Here is a 25,594-nt window from a genome sequence, read left to right as displayed (position 1 = left end):
TTTTCTGTTTTTACAGCAGTGTCATACTATTTGTGTTACTATAGCTTTGTTTGAAATTAAAAAGTGTTATGCTATCTGCTTTCTCAAAATTGCTTTGGCTATTGGACTTGATTTTTGCCTCACTCACTGTAGTACCAAGTGGAAAATGCAGGGTGAGGCCCATTCAGAATTTGTCAGCTCAGTTTGTATGTGTATTGGGGGTACAATGAAAAGGGATAAGGCAAGATAGGGAGATTGGGATTCCAGGCCTAGGGTTGTTCCATCTACTAAAAGTGATGGACAGTTTCCATGACTTTGACCACTTGACTTTTGTTAGCAAGTGGGAGGTAATGCAGGAGGATTGGTGGGGCTGATAAAGTGATTCTCCATCAAACTTGTGGTTCCCAAAGATCCCATGTACTCACTGGCTTCACTGGAACCTTGTGCTTTTGTCCATATCCAACACTTGGGTACCACCGTCTGTTTGCTCATACTGAGCCGGCCCCTGGGACACCTTCCCCAATCCCACTCACCTGCCCCCTTTTCTTTTTGAGAGTCTAAACCCTAAAAGCATTGGAGCACAAAGGTCAACTAATCATCTCCTTATCTTCAGGCAGTAGGGTCTCTAGCCATTCCAGTTTGCCCAGCACTGAGAGATTTCTCAGAATGAGGGATTTTCCATGGTAACACAGGACATTTTGGTCACTCTGATGGACATCTTTTATGGTCCACTTCAGGTGCCATCTCTTCTAGGAACAGCCTGATTCCTTAGCTGGGAGCAGTGTTTTTCTCCATTGAACATCTCCTAGTACATTGTTTATGCCTGTCCTTGCCTGAACTCCACGTGCACCCCTACTCCAGGATTTGAGAGAACAGGGTTAGAGTTGAGGACATCTTGTTGTTGTGTCCTGTATGCACCAGGTGAGGGTCAGGCTAGGGAGTGGTAGCAGGCTGGGCGACCTACCTAAAGACTGCCGTTCAGCCCCTCTCCCCAGCCACAGAGTGTGAAATTCTGCAAAGCTGGCTCAGCTATCACTCTGTGAAACATTTAATTACATATAAAGATCTTCAAGGCTGTCTGTCACCTCCCAGGGAAACATTTCTTTTTCCTGCCCCTTCTGCAGTTAGCTGCTTAGAAAGTAATGAGATTGAACTGAAGATGAAGGAAGCAGGGGGTGTCAGCATTACTGGTAGGGAGACACAGCATGAAAGAGATGGGAAGGGTGACAAGGAGTGGAGCCCAGGGAGGGGCAGGGAGTTAGAAGACGTGTTCACAGAGAGTGAGATGCAAGCCGTGAGACAAAGCAATGTTTCAGGAAGAGGTGGAAAGAGAGAGATGGGAGCTGGGCTGGGGCAGCACCAAGAGGGAGGGCAGAGTCACAGAGAAAGGGGGAGGAAGGCTCGAAGAGAAGGGGCCTGGCCGAGAGGGAAAGAGAGCCCACCAAGAAGAGTTCGGCAAAGGTTAAATAGCTTATGGTTCCAGAGTTTCCGTACAGGAGAGGGGTTTGGGAGACTGGATTGACCAGTCTTGGTTGGACTGGAATGACCCTGACTAAGAGATGCATTGAGAAAAGAAGCTTCTGAGCTTGTTTGATTATTTAGGGGAGGGGGGTAGAGGTTGATGACCAGCTGATGGAGGTTATTGGTGAATGCTCCCCCGCCCCCAGAACCCCCTTGCTGCCTCCTGTCCAGGGAAGAGTGATGCAGAGATGGGAAGGCTGGTCCCAGCCCCCATCCAGGAGAGTCCACGGGGATCCCTCCGTCCTGACCCGCCCCTCTCTTACAGGCTGCGATAGTGACCACTGGGGCCCGCATTGCAGCAACCGGTGCCAGTGCCAGAACGGGGCCCTGTGCAACCCCATCACGGGCGCCTGCGTGTGCGCCGCCGGCTTCCGAGGCTGGCGCTGCGAGGAGCTCTGCGCGCCGGGCACCCACGGCAAGGGCTGCCAGCTGCCGTGCCAGTGCCGCCACGGCGCCGGCTGCGACCCCCGCACGGGCGAGTGCCTCTGCGCGCCCGGCTACACCGGCGTCTAGTGAGTAAAGCCCACCGGGACGCACGCGGAGGGGTGGCTGGGAGGGTAGGATGGGGAAACCCGTGAAGGATCAAGAAAGCCCTGGCTCTAACATCTCCTGCGCTCTGGCCCCAAGTCCTGCAGAGGCTGAACTCCCGGGCCTCACCCACACAGCTCTCAGATCCCTGCTGTCCAGGGCCCAGGGTGACTGTAAGTGGCTTGGAGGACTCCTGGATGGATGCTCTCATGGCGGGAGAAGCTGGCTAAACCTTCTTCTAGGAGACCCTTTCTGATCTGGGCTCCAGATTTTGGCTTGGAATTCTCTTCTGATCATAATCCAAGTGCCATTACTGAGCCTTCCAGGCCGTTTGAGACAGAGGGGTGAGGGCCTTGGGCAGATATCATGCTTAGGTTTGGGGAGATTACTGTGCCTGGCCCCCTTCCCCTGCCTTTTCCCCTTATCCAGTTTTCAGGAGACGGAGTCTGCATGGACAGGGTAGTTGTGACCCCTCAGAGGCAAGACTGGCGTTCTCCTCGCCACCCTATCAAAGGCTCAGTGGCCACCTCAGCTGCCCTAGATCCTGAGGGAGCGCCCAAGGAATCTGGCCCCCAGATACATCTCTGATGGAGGGGGTCCCCTGCCCCCATGTCTGACCAGCTCCAGGGCCAAGGCATTGAGCTAAGGCCCAGGACCAAGACCACATGCAGATCCTCCCCTGCATCTCAGCCATGCCCAGTCCTTCTAGAGAAGCCTGTTGTGGGGGCTGAGAGCCTTCCAGAGCCTGGAAGGGAGTGGAGGCCTGCCCCTCATTCTCCTCTCTCAGAATCTAGGCAGATTCTCGAAGGCTGGACTCATGGCTATGTCTCGTGTTTTCTGCTTGTGCTGTTCCTTCTGCCCAGCTCAGCCTTCCTCCCCTTCTCCCAGTGGAACTAACTTCACCTTCAAGACTCAAGTGAAATGTCTCCCTCTCAGGGAAGATTTCCTCCACTTTCCCACCCGGAAGAGCCCTCTTGTTTATACCGAAAGCCCTTAAGTCATCCCCGGTAGTGGCCCAAGCACACAGCCTCCAAGGACACTATCTGAGTCCTTCTTTCCCCTCCTGGCCTTGTGCCTAGTATAGTTCACATTGACCAGAAACTCACTGCCTTCTAGGGAGCCCAGGAGCCTTGGGACTGGCTTTGCAAGCTGCCACCTCTCACACCTCTGCTTCTCCATGCAGCTGCGAGGAGCTCTGCCCGCCCGGGAGCCATGGGGCTCACTGTGAGCTGCGCTGCCCCTGCCAGAATGGGGGTACCTGCCACCACATCACTGGCGAGTGTGCCTGCCCCCCAGGCTGGACGGTAGGTGGACCTGCAGGATCCGGGTGGAGCTCTGTAAGAGGTCTGAGCATCCCTCGTTCGCATGCACCCTGGAGGGCTAAATTCCTCTCCCATCCTGAAGAGCCTCCCTCCTCTTTATGGTCATGGGGATCATTAGACACTGCCGGGGGGCCATGGACACAGGTTTGACTACCGGGGCTCGTATCTAAATGCTGTGTGATCTGAAGCAAGTCGCTTAACCATTTTGAACCTGTGATCCCTTGTGTGCAAAGGGGTTGAATTCTTCTCATAGGTTGTCTCTGTCTTTCAGCATACTCACGAGCTGCCATGGCTCTGAGATGTGGTGAAAAGGCCATGGTGTAAGGATGGAGGTGGTGCAGGTGAAGGGAGAGAGCAGGCATGGCCCCCCTGCCTTGATAGAACTTCAGATTCCCAGCCTCCAACCCCTATACTCACAGATGCACACAGATATTCTGATTCTGTGGGCCCCAGGATCTGTGTCTTAACGTGGGCTCCAGGTGATTCTGAGGTCGCCGCCACCAGTCCGGGTCTCTTGTCTGGGAACAACCACTGTGGGAAAGAGGGATGGGATTTATCACATTATAGGCCTGAATCCAGGCTTCGCATACAGTGTTGACCCTGAAAAAAAACCCTCGATCATTCTAGTCTCTGCTTCCCTAACTGTAAAACTGGCATAAAATCAGGGGCTTCCCTGGTGAACCAGTGGTTAAAACTCCACACTTCCACTTCAGGGAGGGAGGCTCTGATCCCTGGTCGGGGAGCTAAGATCCCATATGCCATGTGGTGGGGCCAAAACAAGTACAAACTGGCATAAAAATAGTCAGCCCCGTGCGTCAGAGCGGCACGGTTGGCAGAAGGCTCAGATGAGGGCAGTGTAGGTCCCAGGTGCCCTGCAAACACTGAAATGCTCTACTATTATTCATTTTCTATGTCCTTGGATGCCACAGGCAAGCCACAGCCTCCTTTAAGCCAGGCTGTTCCCCCGTCAGTGTCCCCACACTCTGCAGTCCCAAGCCCCTCGGAAGCAGCGAGTCACTGAGGCTGACTTTCCCGTTTCAGGGAAGCTCAGTGACACGGTCGGCTGCCTCCCCTGGGGCCCGAGGCTTTGTGGAGCCAGGAAGGGACAGGGCTGTGGAGCAGGAGCGGGATATTTCAGGAGGCTGTGAACACGAGGTCACAGTGGGTGGAGGGCAGCAGGAGGGACGGCTACAGGGCCTGTGACGCAGGCAGATTGGCCAGAATTCTTTACAGCAGGAGAGAACCTGCTCTTTGGGGGATCATATGGCCCAGCCTTGTCCCAACCTGGCTGCGCACCAGAGTTGCAGTGATGGGGGTGGGGTGGGGTTAATACAGATTCCCAGACTCCACTGTAGACCGTCCTGGGCCCGGGATCTCTCTCTTTCTTTCTTTTTTTTTAATAAGCTCCCCTGATGATTCTGAAGCAGCCGACCCTGTCTTCAAGTCTGCATTTGGAACAAATCAATCCAGACTATAGGATTTTCTTCTGTGTTTCACAGAACTCAAGGGTTTCTTGGAGGTGAAGGTGGGCGCAAGGAGCCTAACAACTGGAGCTCTGGCACCCACACACCCCCATGTCTCCATTTTAATCTACTAAGAGGTTCTAGGTAAGATTTCACATAAAAACAGGACCTCCCAGCTTTAGGAGGCTTGAACACCACTGGTCTGTCAATACCTTCCTTTCTCAGATGAGGCAGCTGAGGCCCAGAGCGGCTAAGTGACCTGGCCAAGGCCACACAGCTGGGGAAGAGGGAGATGGAGCTGGAATGCAGGTGTTCCGACTCCTGAATCCACACTCTCGGTGCCCGTCCGTCTCTGTCTCTTCTGAGGAGAATGACGTGGCTCCTGCCTCTCCCACACCTGCCTGTTTCTCCCACCCTGAACCACTCTGTAAAGGCTCTCTCATCTCCAGCCAACTTCCGGAATTCCATCACTCGCAGGCTGCGTCCCCAGAGGCCCAGCAGCAGGCAGTGAGGTCAGATCAGGATGAGGCAGGGGGAGAACAGGCCACCGGCAGACCTGTACCTGTAAAGTCCTCTCTAGAGAGATGGGAGACTGAGGGAGGCTGGTGATTGCAGAGGGCGGCGGGGAGGAAACCAACACGGATAATTTTTTTCCCCTCCCAACACAGTGAGAGGTTTGTTCTTTCAGATGACAGGAAACTCTGTCAATAGCAGCCTTTGGATTTAGGAACTTCATGTTTTTAATTTTATTGTAGACAATTGCATTTCTATTTTTGACAGAGCATTTAACTTGCAGATTTGTATGAATTATTAATACCTCTCGTGCATGCAGTCACAGTGTAATGAGGCTGCTGCTGGGGCCTGAGACCCCTCCCAGGGAGAGGGCTGGGGCCAAGGGGATGTTGCAGGGCAGACTGGTCCTCCCTTTATTATCCTCCATTGTCTCATTTGCCTGCCAGCCCCACGTGGCTTTAGCCGCATTCAGAGATCTAAAGAGTACGATAGCTCACTCACACAGAGCAGGTCCCCAAAGAACCAAGGCTTCACGCAGACCTGGAGAGGAGCTGCCTGGAACCCTGGCCCCCCAGGCCCCTTCCTCAGGGACCCTTGGCCAGTAGGGGTATGCCCACAGGTGTATGGGCAATCCGGTGTAAGCCCACAGGACACAACTCTTGCTCAGTTGTGGTGAGCCTGTTCCCAGAGGGGCTCTGTGAAGAACCTAGGGGGCTGTTTCCTCTCTCTTTCTAGGCTTTGAGACCTTTCAGAGGAGGAGACGCAGATGTAAGGAGTTCACTGTAAGTGGGAAGTGCAGATTGATGGGAGGTAGAAGATATGATCACCTGCCTTAGGAGTTCCCAGTCTGATGGTGGAGGCTGGACACATATATGTGCATGCACACACATATACACTCAGGAACAACAGGCCTCAAGAGCTGGGAAATAGAACCAGTCATCATGGAGGAGCAAAGAGAGGTGTTTGTAAAATCCTAGAAGCTCAGGTTTGGGAAGTTTTGTTCACGGAGTCCCAAGCCTCACCTGTTTGGCCTGGATCATTTCCACAGCACCCAAGCCAACCACTGTGCACTTTCCCCTGAGGGCATCCATTCCACCCGGGACAGCAGTGATCATTAGATGCTTGGAGAGGCTGCACTGTCTTATTGGCTTAACCTCAAGTCCCTCACCATCTTGGCCCCCTCCTTTCTTATTCCCCATTTATCCATGGTCTTCTTTATGTGCAGCTGGTTTCCAGATTTGGACAGAACCGTTTGGTCCATCTAGTCCTGAGGAGCAGGAGTCTTGCCTCACTGCATCTCCCCCACCTTCTCAATGCCACACTGCCCGAGATCCCACCGCTCTAGGAGACTTCACTCAGCTAACTACAGGGCAGGTGTGTTAGGGCTGTCATAGCAAAGCAGCATACACTGGGGGGCTTCAACAAGAGAAATAAATGTTTCCCTGCAGCTCGGGAGGCCGGAAGTCTGAGACCGAGGTGTTGGCAGAGTTGGTTCCTGCTCAGGCTTCAGCCCCTGGCTTGTAGCTGGTGGTCTTCTCCCTGTGTCTCCACGTGGCCTTCCCTCTGACCCGTCTGTGTGCTAATCTCTCCTCCCAGTGAAGACATCAGTCATATTGGACTAGGAGCCACCCTGATGACCTCACTTTAACTTCTTTGCCTCTCTAATGGCCCTGTCTCCAGCCACGGTCATTTTCTAAGGTGCTGGGAGTTAGGATATATAAACCTGGGGGACACAGTTCATAATAGCAGGAAAGAAACCATAAGACCACAGCCCTCTTTCAGGCTGATACTCTCCTGTCCGCTCTCTTCCCCTGTCTCTCCCCCAAAAGCTATTCTTCTAACCAGCAGTAACCTGCCAATTATGTGGTCCTCCCCCACTCTTCTCTGTCCCAGGTGATACTGGGCTCCTACCACCTCCACCTCATCAGGGGTCTGCTTGGGTTGAGTATTAATGAAGGGCCCACTCATCTCTAATTTAATGAAGGTTCCTTCCCATCTCTGATCCCACTGAATCTTTACAATCACCTGGGACACTGGGGGTTACCACTCCCATTTTAGAGATGAGGAAACTGTGGCTCAGAACTATCACACGACTTGTCCTCACTCGGCCATCTGGAAGGAGGTAGACCTGGGGTTTGAGCCCAAGTCCTGACTTTGAGTCCCATGTTCTTCCCATCCTATCAGGCAGCAGCCCTTCTGAGGTAGCAGTTTCTTCCAGTCCCAGGAGCTCGAGCCTGAGGAGGACTGAGTATTATAGGGACCCGGGGTGCTGTGGGTGGGGAATACTGAGCAGGGGCTGAAAGAGGTGCTCACCGTCCCATCCAGAAGAGGCTCAAGGATGCTCGATTTCCCCAGGAATTGTTGAAAGGAAGCAGACTTTCCTATTGGGCTCTTCAGGGAACCCTGATCATGTCTCAGAAACTCTGACGAGAAAAGGGAGTCTGTGGTTGGATGGATGGATGGATGGATGGATGGATGGATGGATGGATGGTGTGTGTGTAAGTATAGGAGGGCTTCACTGTGCTCCATGATGAGGATGTAGGAGGTATAAACACAGCTCCCTTAATGGTTCAAAAGGTTTTTTCAGGGTCAGAGTGTCCTCGTCCAGCCCAGGATTGCAGAGAACTGGCCATAAAGTCTCCTCCCTTCCCTCAAGAATCCCTAGAACTTGTCGGGTACAGTGAGAAAAGCAGCCCAAAGTACCACCCCCACCACCTCCAGGAAGAAGAGGGACCCCTCATCTGAGGAGCTTTTCCCTGCCCCCTCCTCACATACACACTCATCTCACCATCCTCGGCTACTGCCTCTACCACTCAATCGTCCATCTCTGCCCCTCCCAGCCCCCCTCTCAGCCCCACACTATCTGACTTATATGTAGGGGAGAAATCTGAGTTAAAAGGCCTACTGCTTAATTCATTACAAGTAAATTGGATGATATTGATAGATGACTCTGGTCAGCAGGATTTTCCTGACTAAACTAGCTTCCTCAGGGTTGGCAATTATCGGTGCTTAATAACTGTGTGTTGAACTAATTGATTAATTAATTGTGGGAGAATCCTTGATCTCCATGAGAGAAATGACCATCTCTCATGTGGGAGAGGCTAAAAGGGCAGCAGGAGACAAAAGTAAGTTTATTCCTGTTTGATAAAGACCAAAGAGTCATAGGAATAATTTTAAAATTATATACAAAATATAAAATAAAATTATATACAGTATCTCATACCACAAGGCTACTACTGGAAGGAAGGGAAAATAGTCCTCTGTCCGACCCTCTGACAGGTCCTACTCCTGAAAGATACCAGATTCAACTTTTTTAGGTGTTTCTTCTGGTGTTTCCCTCCATATTCCTCCAAAACATGCTTTACCACCATCTCCCAACTCGGAGCCTCATTTCAAGTATCTGCTGGTTTCTGGTCTCCTGTTCATGTTTTACCCTAATCCTTGGAAAAGCCAGCTGGAAGCCAGAGGGGCAGGAGAGGTGCCAGGCTTGTTGATTGATAGGAGCCTTAAATATCAGTATCGGCAGGTCTTTCCCCTTGAGCTCTCAGCGTTCCCAGAAACGAATCCTCCAGGACCCTGCAAGAGGGAGTAGAGTCTGGTCACTAGAATCGTGGGGGCTGAGCAGGGGAAGAGAGCAGAGGGTCTGACTTATGCAGGCAGATCCCACAAGATCCCCGTTTCTGACGGTTCCCCCCCCCCCCTTGGCTGTGCTTGCTGTCCCTATGTCTGAAGCTTTCGTGGGTCAGCCTCCCTAAAAGTAAACTGCTAGTCTTGGGAAAGCTATTTGAAACGGGGGTAAAAATCTGGGGTCTAATTCCCTCTTTTATAAGCCTCCAAGCACTCCTCCTGTTTCAGCACACCGGCGCCTTGACCCTCAGAGGCCCCTGGTATCTCTGATTCCTGAGCTTTTCTGGGCTTTATCTTCCCACGCTCCCTTTGCAGGCACTTGCCATTGCTGAGAAAGCAGAAACTCCAGCAGATCCTGCTCCTCTATCTGCCGGTCCATCTTCCACCGCGTGATACCTCTTGTCCTCTATGGTCCCCTCTCCCCTTCCTTTTCTCCTTGGAGGTTTATGTGTTCCGCCTGGTACTGGTAGCTGGGTTTACTCTTTACTCTTCTGGTAGCTGGGTTTGGGAAAGAAGTAGAGATAAATGTATGTTTCCACACCACCGTCTTTAATCGCATCTCCGCTTTCTTTTCCCTCAGCACTTTCTCGTGGACCAGTGTAAGGGCACCGTGCACAAGTTACCTGTTTTCTCGTCTCTCTCCCCAGTGGGCTGGAAGGACAGGAATCGAATCTTACCTGTTTTCATATCCCTAGAGTCTAGTACAGGGTCTGGTACACAACGGGCGCTCATTAAATACGTGCTGAATGATTGGATAAGCAAACGGGTCTCAGTCTGCCCATCTCTAAACTGTGGCTTTGGAGTCATGGTGTCCAACTTTCTGTGCTTCTGTGATCGGGGGGAAGGTCCCACTAAGGGATAGGGGTGATCCCTTGGGCTGTAGCAACCGTGCTACCTCTAGAAGAAGGTGGCCTCAGGATCGCATCTCAGAAGCACCACCTCTGCAGGTCTTCCCTCCTGTGTTTCAGGGAGCAGTGTGTGCCCAGCCCTGCCCACCGGGGACGTTCGGCCAGAACTGCAGCCAGGACTGTCCTTGCCACCACGGAGGACAGTGTGACCACGTGACTGGGCAGTGCCACTGCACAGCCGGATACATGGGAGACAGGTAAGGATGCTGTTAGCTGTCGTCCTTACTGGTCACGTTACTCATTTTCACGGCAGCCTTGCAGACAACAGGTCAGGTTTACCAGCCTTCTGCCAGCTTTCCTGTTCCTTTCTCAGAAAGCATTCTGAGTCCTCCTGCCAATGCATCCTTCCTGGCCCTCAGCCTGCTGAGGGCACCCACCTTCCCCCAGCCCAGGGACCAAGCCCAGAATTTGCATTGACTCACCTGGGGGAAGAGGTAGGCACCTACCTCCACCCTCTACTTGCTGCCCTTCTGAAGGGAGACAGCAGCGCCCATAATCCGAAGAAGCTGAGCATGCACTCTCAGTTCACACATTTTGCACTATTCTTTTTAGAAGTGGGTTTTTTTCCTGATATGAGTTCTGCCAAAAGGATACTGACATCAGTTTGCATCCTCTGAAGGCCTGTGGCCTAAGAGCAGACTGAACAAGGCCACCAATGTTCTGGAATCAAATTAATCTTGCCAAGTGCATAACCCACAAAATACGTAACGGGAGGGTTACTGGACATGTGCGTTTGCCATGACAAGAGGGATTCCATGATGATGGAGAAGGAGAAACGACAGCCAGGGCGTCTGATGGTGAGTGAATTCAGAGTTGGTGGAGGACACTTGTCCACAGAATCCAGACGAATCTTCTCCCTCTCAGTCTGAACCACATCTGTCTCCTTGAGCAGAGAGATGGGCAGTAGAAAGGAAACTCTCACACCCCTTGCCTGCTTCTGTGGGATCCATGTTTCAACTGGATTTTGTTGCTCTGGATTTTGTTACTCTGCCTCCCCTGCCCAGGTAACATCAGGAAGCAAGAGTTAGGTCTGAATTAACCAGTGAGTCCTCTGGCTCTGCCCAACATAGTGGGGCTCCTCCAACTCTCGCTGGAGTCAGCCCCAAATCCTTAGTGATGTCCAGAAAAGAGATTTTCCATTTCCAGCCTGAAGCTTGTTTACCCCTAACCTAGAGCCTTTTAAGCCAGATCTGAGCTCTTGGTGAGCTAGTGTTCATCTCGTGAGCATCCCTGGCGTAGAATGTGGGGTGTGGCATCAGGGGACCCATCCCTCTCTGACCTCTGCTGGAGTCTGCATCTCTGAGGGAAGAAATGGAGGCAGGACTGAAGTGCTGCACCCACCTTCCCATCCCCGCTGTCTCCCCCAGTGAGAAAATGCTCAGGTTGAGCCAGCAGGGGCAGGAACTGGAAGACCCCGGAACCAAAACAGGACCCTTTGTCTTGCACATGATGGCCAACAACCCATTCTCTATTGGAGACAAGCAGGTTGGTTGATAGCTCCAACCGGCTAGACTCCACACCAGGAGACCCAACCTCATCGGCGCTTTCCATTTCCACCGCCAAGATGTACCAAATGGAGAAATGACCCTAATCCCTCATGTTGGGACCCAGCCTGGGAACCTGAGACAGAGCAAAGCCCCTCAGACCTCAGCGTCCTCTGGCAAGCTCTGCCCATCAACTCCAGGAAAAGAATACAAAAAGAGGGCCCAGTAACATTTGGGTTTCCCACCTAAACGGGCTGCCTGGTGTTTAATATTTTGTAAAATTGCCTCCATTAATTTTGTAAGTGACAGCTGCATGAACCCACCCCACATCGTTGTGAGCATATTATAGTTGAGTGGGTATAATAATGCAGGCCTCCCCGGATAGGCAGAATCCAGTGCAAATTAAACATGAAACGTAACGAGGGTTTTGCAGCTCATTTTGTAATTTAATTGAGCAATGTATCTGGTTGTTAATGGTAATATCGGACACATTAGATTGATATGTTGCAAAGGAAGGATGTTTAAGTAGAAAACTAATTCCTGCTGTGATTACCCTTCTGTTCCACAGTCCCCGTTATTAGCATGCTTTGTGTAAAATTCATTAGCAGTCGTTGCTTGATCTCTAAATAAATAAGTTGTTTAAATTGTGGGTAGAAAAAAAAAGAGGCTGATTATGTAAATGGATTAGGTTGTCAATATTTCATTTCCAGATTCTTTTTCTGGGGCTATGGAGTGTCACTTTGTAAATATGACATGGGGTAGAGACATGCCCTTCAGAGAAGGGAGCTCACACTCTAGGACTCTTTCTACTCAATCCTGCCAGGGGGGAGGGAACAGGAATGTCCCAGTGAAAGGGGAGAGTCTGGAGGTGTCTCCAGGCTGGGGTTTCTTCCCTAATGGCCTGAGATATCCAGGAGAGGCAACCTGAGTGACTTCCGGGGAAATCCATTGTGAGGCAGAACTGGGGCTGGCAATGTCCAATTCTTCAACTGCACTGTGTCCTCTTCCTTCATCTGCCTCGGTTTCCACCCTAACCCCTTCCATCTTATTCCCCTCTTCCTTCCTCTCTTCTACCTCCCATTTCTTCTCCACACATCCCCTTCTCTCTTCCCTCTTCCTCTCTTTCTTTTCTGTTCTTTCCCTCCCTGAGGCTTCAGCGGGCTAAAATGTAGCAAGACTTGCAGGAAGACAATCTGGGTGCTGTGATAAAGAACATTGCTTCCAACTCAGAACTCACCAAGATTTAATAAAGAGGCTAAGGCTGTATTTTTTTTTCTAACATCTTTTATGGCTCCCCTCTGCCCTGATTATTGTAGAAGATAAATAGAAAACCTGAAAATGGAAAAACATAATCATTAAAGCATTCATAATTCCTTAAGTCCACTCCATTGTTAACATTTTGGAAGTCTTCCCTTTGAGCCTTTTCATGCCAAAAGGGCTCTGTTAGGAGAACTACAGAGTACAGTATTAACAAGAGTAATAATAAGAACTAACACTTCTTATTGAGCACTTACCATTCATGGGGCACCTTTCTAAATATTTATACACGTTATCTCATTTAATCCTCAAACACATGGTGAGGTTTAGTTATTACCATCCCATTCTGTGATGAGGAAGCAGATGTCAGGGCAGTAAGGCCAGTTCCCCATTCTCCACACCTTTGAAGCAGTGTGGGGACGCAGATAATCCAAAGTCCATGGGCCATTTCTGTCCGTTTGTCTCTAGGATGCAGGGGTGGCCCATCTCTTTCCTCAAATGCTCCCAGGTTTACCGCTTAATTTGTTGCTGTGACAATGAATCTACATCCATGCATGCTCTTTACCAAGTCATGTCTGACTCTGTGACCCCGTGGACTGTAGCCTGCCAGGCTCCTCTGGCCATGGGACTTCATGTGGTTTGTCATTTACTGGGTACAGAAGTTTCAGTTTGGGAAGATGAAAAGGTTCTAGGGATGAATGGTGGTGATGGTGGCTCAGCAGTGTGTGTTGTATGTCTGTGCTCACTCAGTCGTGTCCGACTCTCTGTGACCACACGGACGTATCCCCCCAGGCTCCTCTGGCCATGGGATTTCCAGGGCAAGAATACTGGAGGGGTTGCCATTTCCTCCTCCAGGGGATCTTCTCCACCCAGGGATCCAACCCGCGTCTCTTACATCTCCTGCTTTGGCAGGCATATTCTTTATCACTGAGCCACCTGGAAAACCCCCACAACAATATACATGTACTTAACACCACTCTATACTTGAAAATAATTAAAACGGCAAATTTATGTTATCCTTATTTACTGCAGTCAAAAAACTGAAAGAAAAAAAAAAAAAACCACAAACCCATCAAGCCTGCAATCAGTGAAATATGATAGCAGGAACTCACTCTGAGGGGACCTGGCCTGGAGAGGGGAATGGACTAGAATGGTGAAGCCACAGAACACTTCCCGCGGGAGGGAAGGGAAGAGGGGAGCAGGGTGTGAGGGGGTACAGCACCCCAGGCCCGGAGGCGGGGGGGGGGGGGGGGGGGTGCGTGCCCGATGCATCTGGAGAGGCAGGCCCGGGGCACGGACTCACCGTACTCTGTTGCCCTGCAGGTGCCAAGAGGAATGCCCCTTGGGGACCTTCGGCTTCCAGTGCTCCCAGCGCTGTGACTGCCACAACGGAGGTCAGTGTTCCCCCAGCTCCGGCGCCTGCGAGTGTGAACCCGGCTACAAAGGCCCGCGCTGCCAGGAGCGCCTGTGCCCCGAGGGCCTGCACGGCCCAGCCTGCAGCTTGCCCTGCCCCTGCGATGCCGACAACACTGTCAGGTACAACCTGAGCGGGGACAGCGGAGCCCAGGGACAGGGACTGGGGGCCTGGTGGAGAGGGGGCTCTCAGGGCCCAAGCCACCCCCTCCACCTGGGTTATCTGGGCAGGCAGTGGCAGAGCTGGGACCTTGGCGATCACTGTCACTGGCCAGCCTGATCAGAGAAGGGAAAGCCAAGGTCACTCTGTCGGTCAAGACGAGGACTGAGGTCGCCTGCTCGTCCACCACCCCCGGTTGCCAACGTTGAGCCTGGCTGCTGGCATTGAACATAGGCCACACACAGGAGCAAGAGGGTGCCTGGTGGCCCTCGGGGAAGCAGGGTGGGCATGGGTGCAGCCATGCAATCGTGGGGGGCTGGGGCTGAGCTTGGGGTACCACAGGCCCTGGGGGCAATTTCCTGGAAAACATTTTCCCTCCACACAGTCCGCATCTAACCAAGTTGTCTCCCAACCCCAAGGAGCCCAGAAACCAAACTACCAGGTCAGAAGCATGGGGCTTTAGCCGTAGAGGGCCAGTGTTAGAAGAGACCTTCAGGATGGCTCACCTGGGGCCTGCCGAGAGCTGTCCCCTCTGGCCCTGGCTAGGGTAGAAGAGCAGGAGGGACAAAGGGCAGGCCTGCATGAGGGTCTTGGCTTGGGGCCAGCCTTGCCCTGCTCTCTGCCCTTCAGGGCTCGGTCGGGGCCACCTGAACTGATGTTGGCCCCACCCCTGCTTCCTGGAAGTGGAGAAGCCAGAGCTGCCCTGGGCCACCTCCCCCAGCTCCCTTCAATTCCTGCTTCCTGCACCGGTTAGCATCTATTACACCCTCTGGTAATAGATGAGGCTGTCGGTCCCAGATAAATGCTTCCACAGCCTTTTATGTGGCCGACTCTTATTAGGATGGTGTAGGGTGAGGGGACTCTCCTTCTCCCCTCGGGCCTGCAGGACAGCTCAGGGGAGGACCAGCTGCCCTGGGCCATGAGTGTTGCTGCTGTTTTCAGGCCAGAGAGGCCTCTGCCTTGTAGCCTTGTCTCCGGGACGGCTAGGACTCAGCCTCAGCTCCTCCTCACTTCCAGCTTTTACTTCTCCGCACATCGCCCAGGAGCCTCTGGTCACTGTAGGCAGAGTCATATTCGCAAGTGTTACAGCTCAGTCCTTAGTTCCTAGAGCTGAGTGGCTCAGGCAGTGCTGTCTGCGATGGCAGAAGGGTGGAAAGGAAACAATTAGCAGGGAGCCTTGGAGCCAACGGAGCTGACCTGTATATGACTTAAGCATTGATTCACTTATTCATTCAACAAACACTGAGAGCCTGCAGGGCTGACCACGAGAAAAGAAAGTGTTCTTAACACCTGTCCAGCCTTTAGGAACTTGAGTCTGGGACACACACCCCTCCCCTACATATACACACACACACACACACACACGTGCACACACATTGAGCATCTTCTACCGTATTTCTTCAAATACAAGACAACACCAGTAGTGAGGCTCTGCTTTATTGTACGTACTACTACATCTGAACCATGACACACCATTGACTGCATAGCGCACCCATCAGAGCTATGAAAATGTGGGGCAAAAAGCATCTTAGAAGCAACGAAATTTATCTGGCTGGCCTTTTGTGTCGTGTGCTCGAGTGACTGTGACCAAGGGCTCTGAACAGAAAGCATACTGGTCAGGAAAGTCTTCCCGGAGGACGTGGCTTCTGGGCTAGGTCTGGAGGGCACAGTGAGAGCTCCCAGGCTCTAAACACAGGGTTTCCACATGGCTGGTCGGGGGCACTGGACAGCTGCCTCAGACTGTTCCATGGGTGGATGGGCAGCACCAGGAACCCCAGCCACCGCCACCTCTCCCCCAGCAAGCCTGCTCTGCAGGGAAGCCAAGGGAGGTCCGTGTCAGAGACAGGAAGCAAGACTGTCACTGAGATCCAATGCAGGAATAGTCCCTGCCTTGGAGATCCAACTAACCCCCAAATTAAAGAGCTATTGTTTTCTTCCCGTGCCTGAGCAAGCGTGCCCTGCATAATTTACCCCTCCTCTGAAGGAGTCCTCAATGCATTATTAATCTGAAAGGACTCCCTCTTCACCACCGCTAATCTCAGCCCATTCAATATTGATGATTATTTGCTTTACTCTCTTTAACACGTGTCACGTTTCAGGGGTTGGGAGCAGCAGCACTTCTCAGGCGTGGGGGCTCCCAGGGCGCCTGGCAGCCAGGCCCCCAGACCGGGTTCCTCCGGGTCTACTTGACCGCCTCCTTTCGGGAGCGTTGTCACAGAGTGGGCTGGCCCACCTCTGCAGCCTCAGCACTGCAGGCGCCTGGCACAGAGCGGACCTTCAGGAAAAAGAACCACTGACTTCATCTTCAACAGCCCATTCCTCTAGGGTGCTTCTGCCCAAGCTCTAACACTTCACCGCTTTCTCCTGGCACACTGCCCCAGTGACTGAGCCCCCAGCACCCACCAAGTTTTTATTTGGTCTAACTCGAAACTTCTCAGCCTTGCCACTATGGATGTTTTGCGCTGGATAATTCTTTGTCATGGACAGCTGTCCTGCACATTGCAGGATGTTTAGCAGCGTAGATGCCAGTAGCACGACCCCGACCCCAAGTCCTGACACCTAGATGGGGTAGGCAGAGGCAGGACTGCCCATGGTGGAGAACCTCCGATCTCACTCAGCCTCTCTCTTGCTGCACTTGGCTTTGTTCTCAGGGACACAGAGAACAGTTGTCTTCCTCTGTGTGGACACAGGTCACTCCTCTCTTCTCGTGAGCCTTTGTCCCATTCTAGAGCCTTCTCTTGGGATCTAAGAAAAGCAGAGGAGTGACTCTAGGGCTCCTACTCCTGAGGCAGTTAAGCTGCAGGTTTTGGTGGGTCTGGGACTCCTGGATCCTGGCCTTAGCACTACCTGTGTCTGAGCCTGTGTCCTGATATGTGCACTTTCCCCCTCTGCCTCAGGTTCCCAATCTTTCATCAGTCCAGTAAGGGTGAAAGTTTTCTTGTGGTCTTTGCTTGTGGTCTTTGCAAGTGAAGCTTCTACTCAGCTCCCCAAAAGATGCAGTGTGGGGTCCTCAGAAGCCTTGCTCATTGCCCCCCTGGCTTCTGCAAGAGCCCCACCAAGACAACTTGCAATGAAAGCCCTGAGCATCCTTCTTAGAGAAACAAAGACCTCCCAACCCCTGACCAAAGAAAACTCTCCTCAACTCACCCCAGCCTCTTTCTGCTCTGTGCCCCTCTGGAGAGGACGCTTCAAAGAGGTCGAACCCAAGTGCCCTGGGAAGGAAAAAGTGGCCAGAGAAATTCCCCAATGCTTTATTCCCTTTGTAAATGCTTTGTAGCACACACAAAGCAGCCTCCCTCCTTCATCAAGGAATAACCTTGAGAAAGTGAGCTCCCGTGTGTCAGACCATGTCCATGTCCCCGCCACAATTGGATTGTCATAGACGAATTCCAGCGGCCATGATCGTGGATTACCTTTGAAAGATTTGATTTAGCCAACAGATGCAGCATTGATAGAAATCTCAGAGCAGCCAGGAGAAAAAAAGGCAGAAAATTCCACCCTGAAAAGATTCCTGTATTGTTCAGCTTTCGGCTCCTATTAACTTGTGATTAATCTCTGTCTGGGGGAAATGGAGAAAGGTGAGGGGGAAAAAAACTGTGCAAGTGAACCAGTGTCAGTGCTTGTGACTTTTGCCTGAGCCGAACCTGCAGTCCTTTGCCCACCCTGTGACCCAAGGGAGTGGCTCTGCCCCCAGGCAGGGGTGGTGGGGTGGCGGGGTGGGCAGAGCAGGGGACACCATGGAGGGGGAGTTGTGACGAGGCGCTGAGAGCATGGTGATGGCAGTTTTCTGAGTCAATGACTGAGTCAGCGGTCGTTCCCCACTCTCTCCAAAAGGATTTTTGGAGTTTCTATAATAAGTAACAAGTAATCAAATCAAGAAAATAGAAATTATATTTTTAAACATAGAATTTTAGAGACATGAAAGAAGAGAGGAAAAAAAATGATTTCAGATTTGGTTTTGAGCTTTCTGGTTTCTCAGAGTGAAAGGTAAAATTAATGTTGAGATATACCCCTACGCATCCAAAACGCCGGTGGGCTGAAACGGGAAGTAGAAATGCAGGTGGGCTTAGAGGCCAACGTTTGACAGCTCACTGTTCCTCTACTATGCTTCTCACAGAGTAAGTAGTCTTCACACCAGAGCAAGGACCTGTAACTAGTGAGTCTACTGAAGAGAGGGCAAGAGGGCGCCTGAGACCCTTCAGAATCTTCAGGGCAGGACGGAGCTGATCGTGGCAGCCAAGGCTGCCTGCTCACATGCTTGAGTACTTCCAAGCATGTCCGTCTGCATGACTGTGGATTGAGCCAGGCCCTTTGACCCTAAGTCAAAACCTCAGAGGAGGCCCCTGGGAAGTTGGAACTGAGAGAGGCCATGCCTCAGAGCTTTGCTGGAAGTGTTGACGACGGAGAGGAGAGCTCCACAACTGTCTGGCTGAGAGTTAGGCCCACCAAGGTGGGGCTCCCAGCCCCACGGCAGCTGTGCAGGCCACTATTTCCCCTTACAGTGTGGGGGCCAGGGAACCGTGAAGCTCAGGAAGTCTGCAGACATCCATCCTTTGCACACATTCTTTTCTATATATTTGTAATTTTATTGCTTTTTATCTGTTTATGAATATAATAGATGCTCAGTTTGAGAAAGGGAATACATAGAAATTTAAAGAAAAAACTCGGAGTCCTTCATAATTTCTCAACCCAGAGGTGAGCACAGAAACCATTTTGTTGTAATTGGTTCATTCTTCATCCATGTCTGTTTCACACTTTTTTCATATTTTAGATCATGACTTTGTATTGATGTACAGTTTGCATATTTCATTTACCTTATGTCATATCATTAAATAGGCTGGAAAACATTTGCGTACTTCTCTACCATGCCTTCATATGAATTGTCATAATTCTTTTAACCAGTATCCTGGTGTCAGAGGCAGCATGAGACAGTGACTAGAACATGGCCAGACAGACCTGGGTTTGAATTCCAGCTGCCACCGAGTTATCTTTGTGACCTTGGGCCAGTCATATAACCTCCAAGTGCCATCTGAAAAATAGAGGCACTAATGCCTAACTCACAGGCTTACTTGAAGTTTAGAAATATAGGTGTAAAGTGTCTGGTGTTTTAATAGCCTAGTCACATATTATTTATTATTATTTAAATTACTTCAATTTTCCACTGTTATAAATAATGCTTCGGGGAACATCTCCATGCATAAATCTTTCTCCACAACTGTGATCATTTCCTTAGGATAGATTCTTAGAAATGGAATTACAAGACCAAAGGGTCTGAATATTTTTAGGACTCCTGATACACAACCCCAAATTGTTTTCTAGAAACCTTTACCAGCATTGAGTATTGTCCATTTAAAATAATAATAATAAAGAAAGAAACTTTACCTTTTTGATAGAGAAAACGTGATATCCAGTTGTTGTTTTGACTTGAACAATTAATTAATGAAACTAAACATTTTCCAAATGATTTTTTGCTACTTGTACTTACCATTCAGGAACTGTCTGCTCCTGTCCATCCCTCATTTTCCATGAGAAAATCAGAGCTCCCAGAGGAGAATTGGCTTGGCTGAGCTTCACGCAATTAGTTTGTTCATTAATTCATTTGCCAAATACATATTAAGTATCTTCCCGGTGCCAGGGACACTGCTGGCCACTGGGGTACGATGCAGAAGTGAAAGAGACAGACACCACCCCCCACCAGGGAGCTGCCACCTGGTGGGGAGACAGATGATAAACAAGTCAGCAGAGAGAAAATAATTATTTGTAGTAAAAGCGCTATTCATTCCTGATTTCTTAATTGGGCAGTGCATATGAACCTGGCACTGGGGATCCACCAACGCCCCAGGGAGATGAGGCCCATAACCTATGTGGAACTTAGCAGAACCGAGATCTGTATGTAGGCTCCTCCTGCCAGCCCAGAGTGCGCCTTTCAACCACAACCCTTGGACTAGACTCCATAGCAGGGAAGCAGATGACACCGGAAATCCAAAAGTCTTGTCTCTACCATCCAGCATCTTCTCCACAGTGTCAGTTGGGGTTCTCCCCCACAGAAGCAGATGCCAAATGCAAGAGGTTTTACTAGGAACACAGCCATGAGGGAAAATGGGGAAGGAGCTAGGGAGGCTAGAAAACCATCGACTGTAAGGCAGATCTGACCTGTGTGAAGGAAACAGAGGAAGAAGGAAGGCTAGACGCAAAGTCTTAAACTGAAGCACAGTTCAAAGAAAGTTTCACATGATGGGGAGTCTTTCAGCCAAATTGCCCATCAGAGGAGTCCCAGACTTCCCAGGAATATGTCGACCTTGATATAATACCACTGTGCTCTAGCTGAGAGGAGCCTGGGGGAAATGTGACTGCGGAGAAAACAAAGCCTCCTGCTCTGTTCTCTGTGGATTTGTACTGTAAAGAGCACTTGTTTGAGAGTCAGGAGACCTGTGTCCAATCCTGATTTTGCAATTCCTTGCAATGTGACTTTAGGTAGATTATCTGGATTTCAGACACAGTAGGTGGGGATATCAGTCAATTACACTCCCCACAGAGACTCTAAGAAGAAGATGGTCACCACACTCAGCATCTCCTCTAACGTGAATGCATATTGGCTATTGGATCAGACTCTCCCAGCCAGAGGTTGCCCATCTCTCTAGAGGTTGCACCAGGCAGCCCTTACCTCCAGCCAAGGGTTCTTTCTCTGGCCTAGCCAGACCAGGGATGGTGATGATCTTGCTCAGTCTTAAAGAGCCCTAGCAATGCATGAATGGAGGGTGTCCTCCCCAATACAGACTTTGCCGGAGAGGGGAGGCTACATCTGCCGAGAGGTTCCATTTTAACTCGGCAAATGCTCAGTAAGCACCTACAGTATACAGACCCACTGGGCCTCAGTGCAGCCCCCAGTGCCTGCCCACACACGGGGCATCTGCTTTGGGTGCAGAGTGGGCGAAGCTCTGAACCTCACAGTACACAAGGGAAGGACCTGCAAAGGCCGCCTCCTGCTTTGGTCTCTGTATTTGTATTATAAAGAGCACTTGTTTGGGAGTCAGGAGACCTACGTCTAATCCTGATTTTGCATTTCCTAGCAGTGTAACTTTAGGTAAACTTTCTAACAATTATGAGCCTCCATTTCTTGGGCTTATAAGACCGTGTAACCGTGGCATGTTCTGACAAATAAACAAAACGTTAAGCTAAAATTTTTTTTAAAAAAAGCAAAAGGGACTTCCCTCAGGGTTCAGTGGCTAAGACTCCATGCTCCCAATGCAGGGGGCCCAGGTTTGATCCTTGGTCAGGGATCTAGATCCCACAAGGTGCAACTAAAGATCCTGCATGCTGCAGCTAAGACAAAGCGCAGCCAAATAAATAATAAAAAATAAAATAAAAAAATTAAGCAGTTTAACATCAGAGGCTCTTCGATCCTGCACAAGGGCAGGCCAGACTTGGGATGGGCAGAGGGTGGGACATGGCCGCGTTCCTGACCAGACTGTCCTCTCCTCCTTCTCTCGTCTATTCAGCTGCCACCCCGTGACTGGAGCTTGCACCTGCCAGCCGGGGTGGTCTGGCTACCACTGCAATGAGTCCTGCCCCGCTGGCTACTATGGTGATGGCTGCCAGCTGCCTTGCACCTGTCAGAACGGTGCCGACTGCCACAGCATCACGGGGAGCTGCACTTGTGCCCCTGGCTTCATGGTAAGATGGGAGGGGGCTCCCATGGCCTCTCTGCCCACCCCTGCCCCCACAGAGGAGAGGGGCCAGCTTCTCCCACTTCTGGGTGGAATCAGGGAGTGTGGCCCTGTGCCCAGGCATGAAGAATGAATGAGTGTCTCCATGGGCCCCTCAGAGGCTATGACCAGACAGCTGCCAAGGCCAGTTCTGCTGAGGTTTGTAACTACAAAATGTAATGGAAGGAAGGTGTCTTTCCATTGTCTCCTCACCCTGAAACACCAGTTGTCTCCTTTGTACCCAGCTCCTGCCTGTCCATATCCTATGTACACAGTATTTTTCCGTCCTAATAACCACAGAGCACATAATAACCACAAGACTTTGTATTTTGCTTTATTTCACCCACATTTGCTGCTGGGGCTTCTTGATTATCCATTTTTAGTGGTTGCATAACACAGCAGGAGTTGATGGACCCCCAGGATCCTCAGCCATTCCTTTAGTGCTAAATACTGAGTTGTTTCCAAAGTTCACAACACATGTGCCCTGAGCATCTTCCTACCAAAGGCTTTTCCCCTCCTGTTGAATTATTTCCTTAGGGTGACTTCCCAGGGTCAGTGGGCATAATATATTTATGGCTCTTGATGGATGTTGCCATATTATTCTCCTCAAGGGTTATATAAATCTACACTGCCACCAGTCGTGTATGCATGTACCTATTTCAAAACAACTCTGCTGACATTCTTTTCTTGTTTTAATCTTTGCTAATTATATAGCTAGAAAATGGCTCCTCATTATTGCTCTAATTTGCATTTCTCTGATTACTAGGGAGAATAAAACCTTTTCCCTACGTGTTTGTTTACTATTTGTATTTCCTCATGAATTATGCTGGTCTTTTTGAAGTTTGATTCCAGGGAACTTGACATTGCAAGTGGAATCCTGTTCAAAGGTGGTGCATGCCCAGTGAGTGTGAGAACCCAAACATTCAGGGGACCCCCCGTGGTCATATTTTTTGTGGTCATATTTTTGTGCTATAGGAAGTGGTTTGTGTAGTCCAAAGTCAGGCCTTTGGAACCAGTCCAGGGTCACATCTTGGCTGCCCTACTCACCAAATGTGTGACCCGGGGTCAGTGGGTTAACCTCTCTCAGGATCAGTTTCCTGACCTGTGGAATGGGACACCTGCCTTGCAATGCTGCTGTTAGGTGTAGAAACGGGCTATGTGGAGGACCTTCCCTCGGTGCTTCTTAGACCTTAGTGAGCTCTGAAACCACCCATGGACCTTGTTAAGTGTATGTTCTGATGCAGTAGAACCGAGGAAGGGCCTGCGGTTCTACATTTCTAACATACTCCCAGGTGATGCCAGTGCTGCTTTGAGTAGGAAGGGGATGGTGCTCAACTGGGGCTGCCTACTGTAATCACCTGGTGAGCTTCACAAATACTGATGCCTGGGCCGCCCTCCTGTAGATGCTGATACATTTGGTCTGGATGTGGTCTGGTTGAAGCCAGTGCACTGCCAAGGTGATCCAAAGGCCTGCAAGGAAGCCCTTGTGATGATGTGAGAGTGCAGGTTTGCCTGTGGCGCTGTCTTTTGTGGGCAGGATTCCCCTGGTCTATAGAACAAAGCTCTGTTCAGCGCCCCCCTTCTTTTCCCCAAGGCAGGTCAGACTAGATGAAAATGATTCCAGTGACATCTTCAGAAGAGACAGAGATCTGTCCTCCTGCAGGTTTCCTCTCTCATTTACCTTTATTGGTGTGAGCTTTTTTCACAATTCAGTTCAGTCACTCAGTTGTGTCCGACTCTTTGCGACACCATGGACTGCAGCACTCCAGGCCTCCCTGTCCATCACCAACTCCCGGAGTTTACTCAGACTTATGTCCATTGAGTCAGTGATGCCATCCAACCATCTCATCCTCTGTCATCCCCTTCTCCTCCTGCCCTCAATCTTTCCCAGCATCAGCGTCTTTTCCAATGAGTCAGCTCTTTGCATCAGGTGGCCAAAGTGTTGGAGTTTCAGCTTCAACATCAGTCCCTCCAATGAACACCCAGGACTGATCTCCTTTAGGATGGACTGGTTGGATCTCCTTGCAGTCCAAGGGACTCTCAAGAGTCTTCTCCAACACCACAGTTCAAAAGCATCAATTCTTCAGTGCTCAGCTTTCTTTATAGTTCAACACTCACGTCCATACATGACTACTGGAAAAATCGTAGCCTTGACTAAACAGACCTTTGTTGGCAAAGTAACATCTTTGCTTTTTAATATGCTGTCAGGGTTGGTCATAACTTTCCTCCCAAGGAGTAAGCATCTTTTAATTCCATGCCTGCAGTCACCATTTGCAGTGATTTTGGAGCCCCAAAAGTAAAGTCTAACACTGTTTCCACTGTTTTTGCACCTATTGTTTCACAACTTCCATAGAATAATGGAGTGCTCAAGGTTTAGGGTTTGGGTAGGAGAGAATGGTTGTTTGGGATTAAAAGTCTCACCTGGGTGAGTGATCAGGTGACTGAAATTGGAGTGAAGTGACTGCAGCAGACTGCAGAGGACCTGCAGACCCAGTCCCGGCTCAACTACCAGGGCAGTTCTAGATTGTGGGCAAGTGGCTGCCCCTCCCAGGGTTCTAGCTCATAGTCTGCAAATAGTGAGTGTGTGGGGGTGGGGGATGAACGCCCCCAGATCAGGGCTCCAGCAGTTTGGAGGCCAGGCTACTGTCTCTCTTGCTTCCATCTGGGATTAAAATAACATCCTGCCCTTGAACTTTAGGAGACTTGGCACTTGTAGGAATCATCTCCATGTGGAGTCCCACCTGCCTGGGGCTCAGGGCTGAGACAAATTGTGAGCCAAGGAGCCCTGCTGACATCCCGTGGATTTCCATCCATCTCCTCCTGTCCAGCCTCACTGTACCTGCAAAGGCTCTTCCAGGGCCCTGTCGGGGGATGAGCAGGAGCTGCTCCACATGATTATAAGAGTCAGTTGCTCTCATCCAGCATGACTCATTCCTGCACACACCAGGTTCCCAGAGAGGGGGAAACCAAACTGTTGCCCTCACCCCAGCTTCTGAATGAATCCAGTTTCCTGCAATTAGTCAGCTCTGCTCAGGGTCGGGGATGAGGGTAATTAGTTGAACAGACTTGGCTGAGACCCTCCCTGAAACATCCCGCAGTCAATGATAATTAGCAATGCCTATATTTGTTGTTTGGTTTGTGAATTTATCCACCTGCCTTTTTCCTTGAAAGAGTTTTAGGATGGGCAATTAATTTGAGACTCATTCAGTTCAGTTCTGTCACTCAATTGTGTCCAACTCTTTGTGACCCCATGGGCTGCAGCACACCAGGCTTCCCTGTCCATCACCAACTCCTGGAGCTTGCTCAAACTCACGTCCATCGAGTTGGTGATGTGATCCAACCATCTCATCCTCTGTCATCCCCTTCTCCTCCCACCTTCAGTCTTTCCCAGCATCAGGGTATTTTCAAATGAGTCAGCTCTTCGCATCAGGTGGCCAAAGTATTGGAGTTTCAGCTTTAGCATCAGTCCTTCCAATCAATATTCAGGACTGATTTCCTCTAGGATGGACTGGTTGGATCTCCTTGAAGTCCAAGGGACTCAATAGTCTCCTCCAACACCATAGTTCGAAAGCATCAATTCTTCAGCACTTAGCTTTCTTTATAGTCCACCTCTCACATCTATACCTGACTACTGGAGAAACCATAGCTTTGACCAGATGGACCTTTGTCGGCAAAGTAATGTCTCTGCTTTTTAGTATGCTGTCTAGGTTGGT

At 50.5% G+C, this 25,594-nt stretch overlaps 1 protein-coding gene across 1 annotated transcript in view; it reads left to right on the top strand.

Moving 5' to 3' along the window:
* MEGF11 (multiple EGF like domains 11) overlaps positions 1–25,594 on the top strand; it is a 380,180-nt gene that overhangs the window by 291,687 nt on the left and 62,899 nt on the right. Inside the window, exons 6-10 of the mRNA XM_065941975.1 lie at positions 1,766–2,012; positions 3,212–3,332; positions 9,922–10,058; positions 13,926–14,138; positions 21,675–21,849. Of these exons, the coding sequence (XP_065798047.1) occupies positions 1,766–2,012; positions 3,212–3,332; positions 9,922–10,058; positions 13,926–14,138; positions 21,675–21,849 (893 nt within the window). The remainder of the gene's footprint in view (positions 1–1,765; positions 2,013–3,211; positions 3,333–9,921; positions 10,059–13,925; positions 14,139–21,674; positions 21,850–25,594) is intronic.

Source organism: Muntiacus reevesi, chromosome 7 (genome assembly GCF_963930625.1).
Source record: "Muntiacus reevesi chromosome 7, mMunRee1.1, whole genome shotgun sequence".
NCBI lineage: Eukaryota > Metazoa > Chordata > Mammalia > Artiodactyla > Cervidae > Muntiacus > Muntiacus reevesi.
The sequence above is the reverse complement of the archived record's forward strand: the minus strand, read 5'-3'. Positions and strand labels throughout refer to the sequence as shown.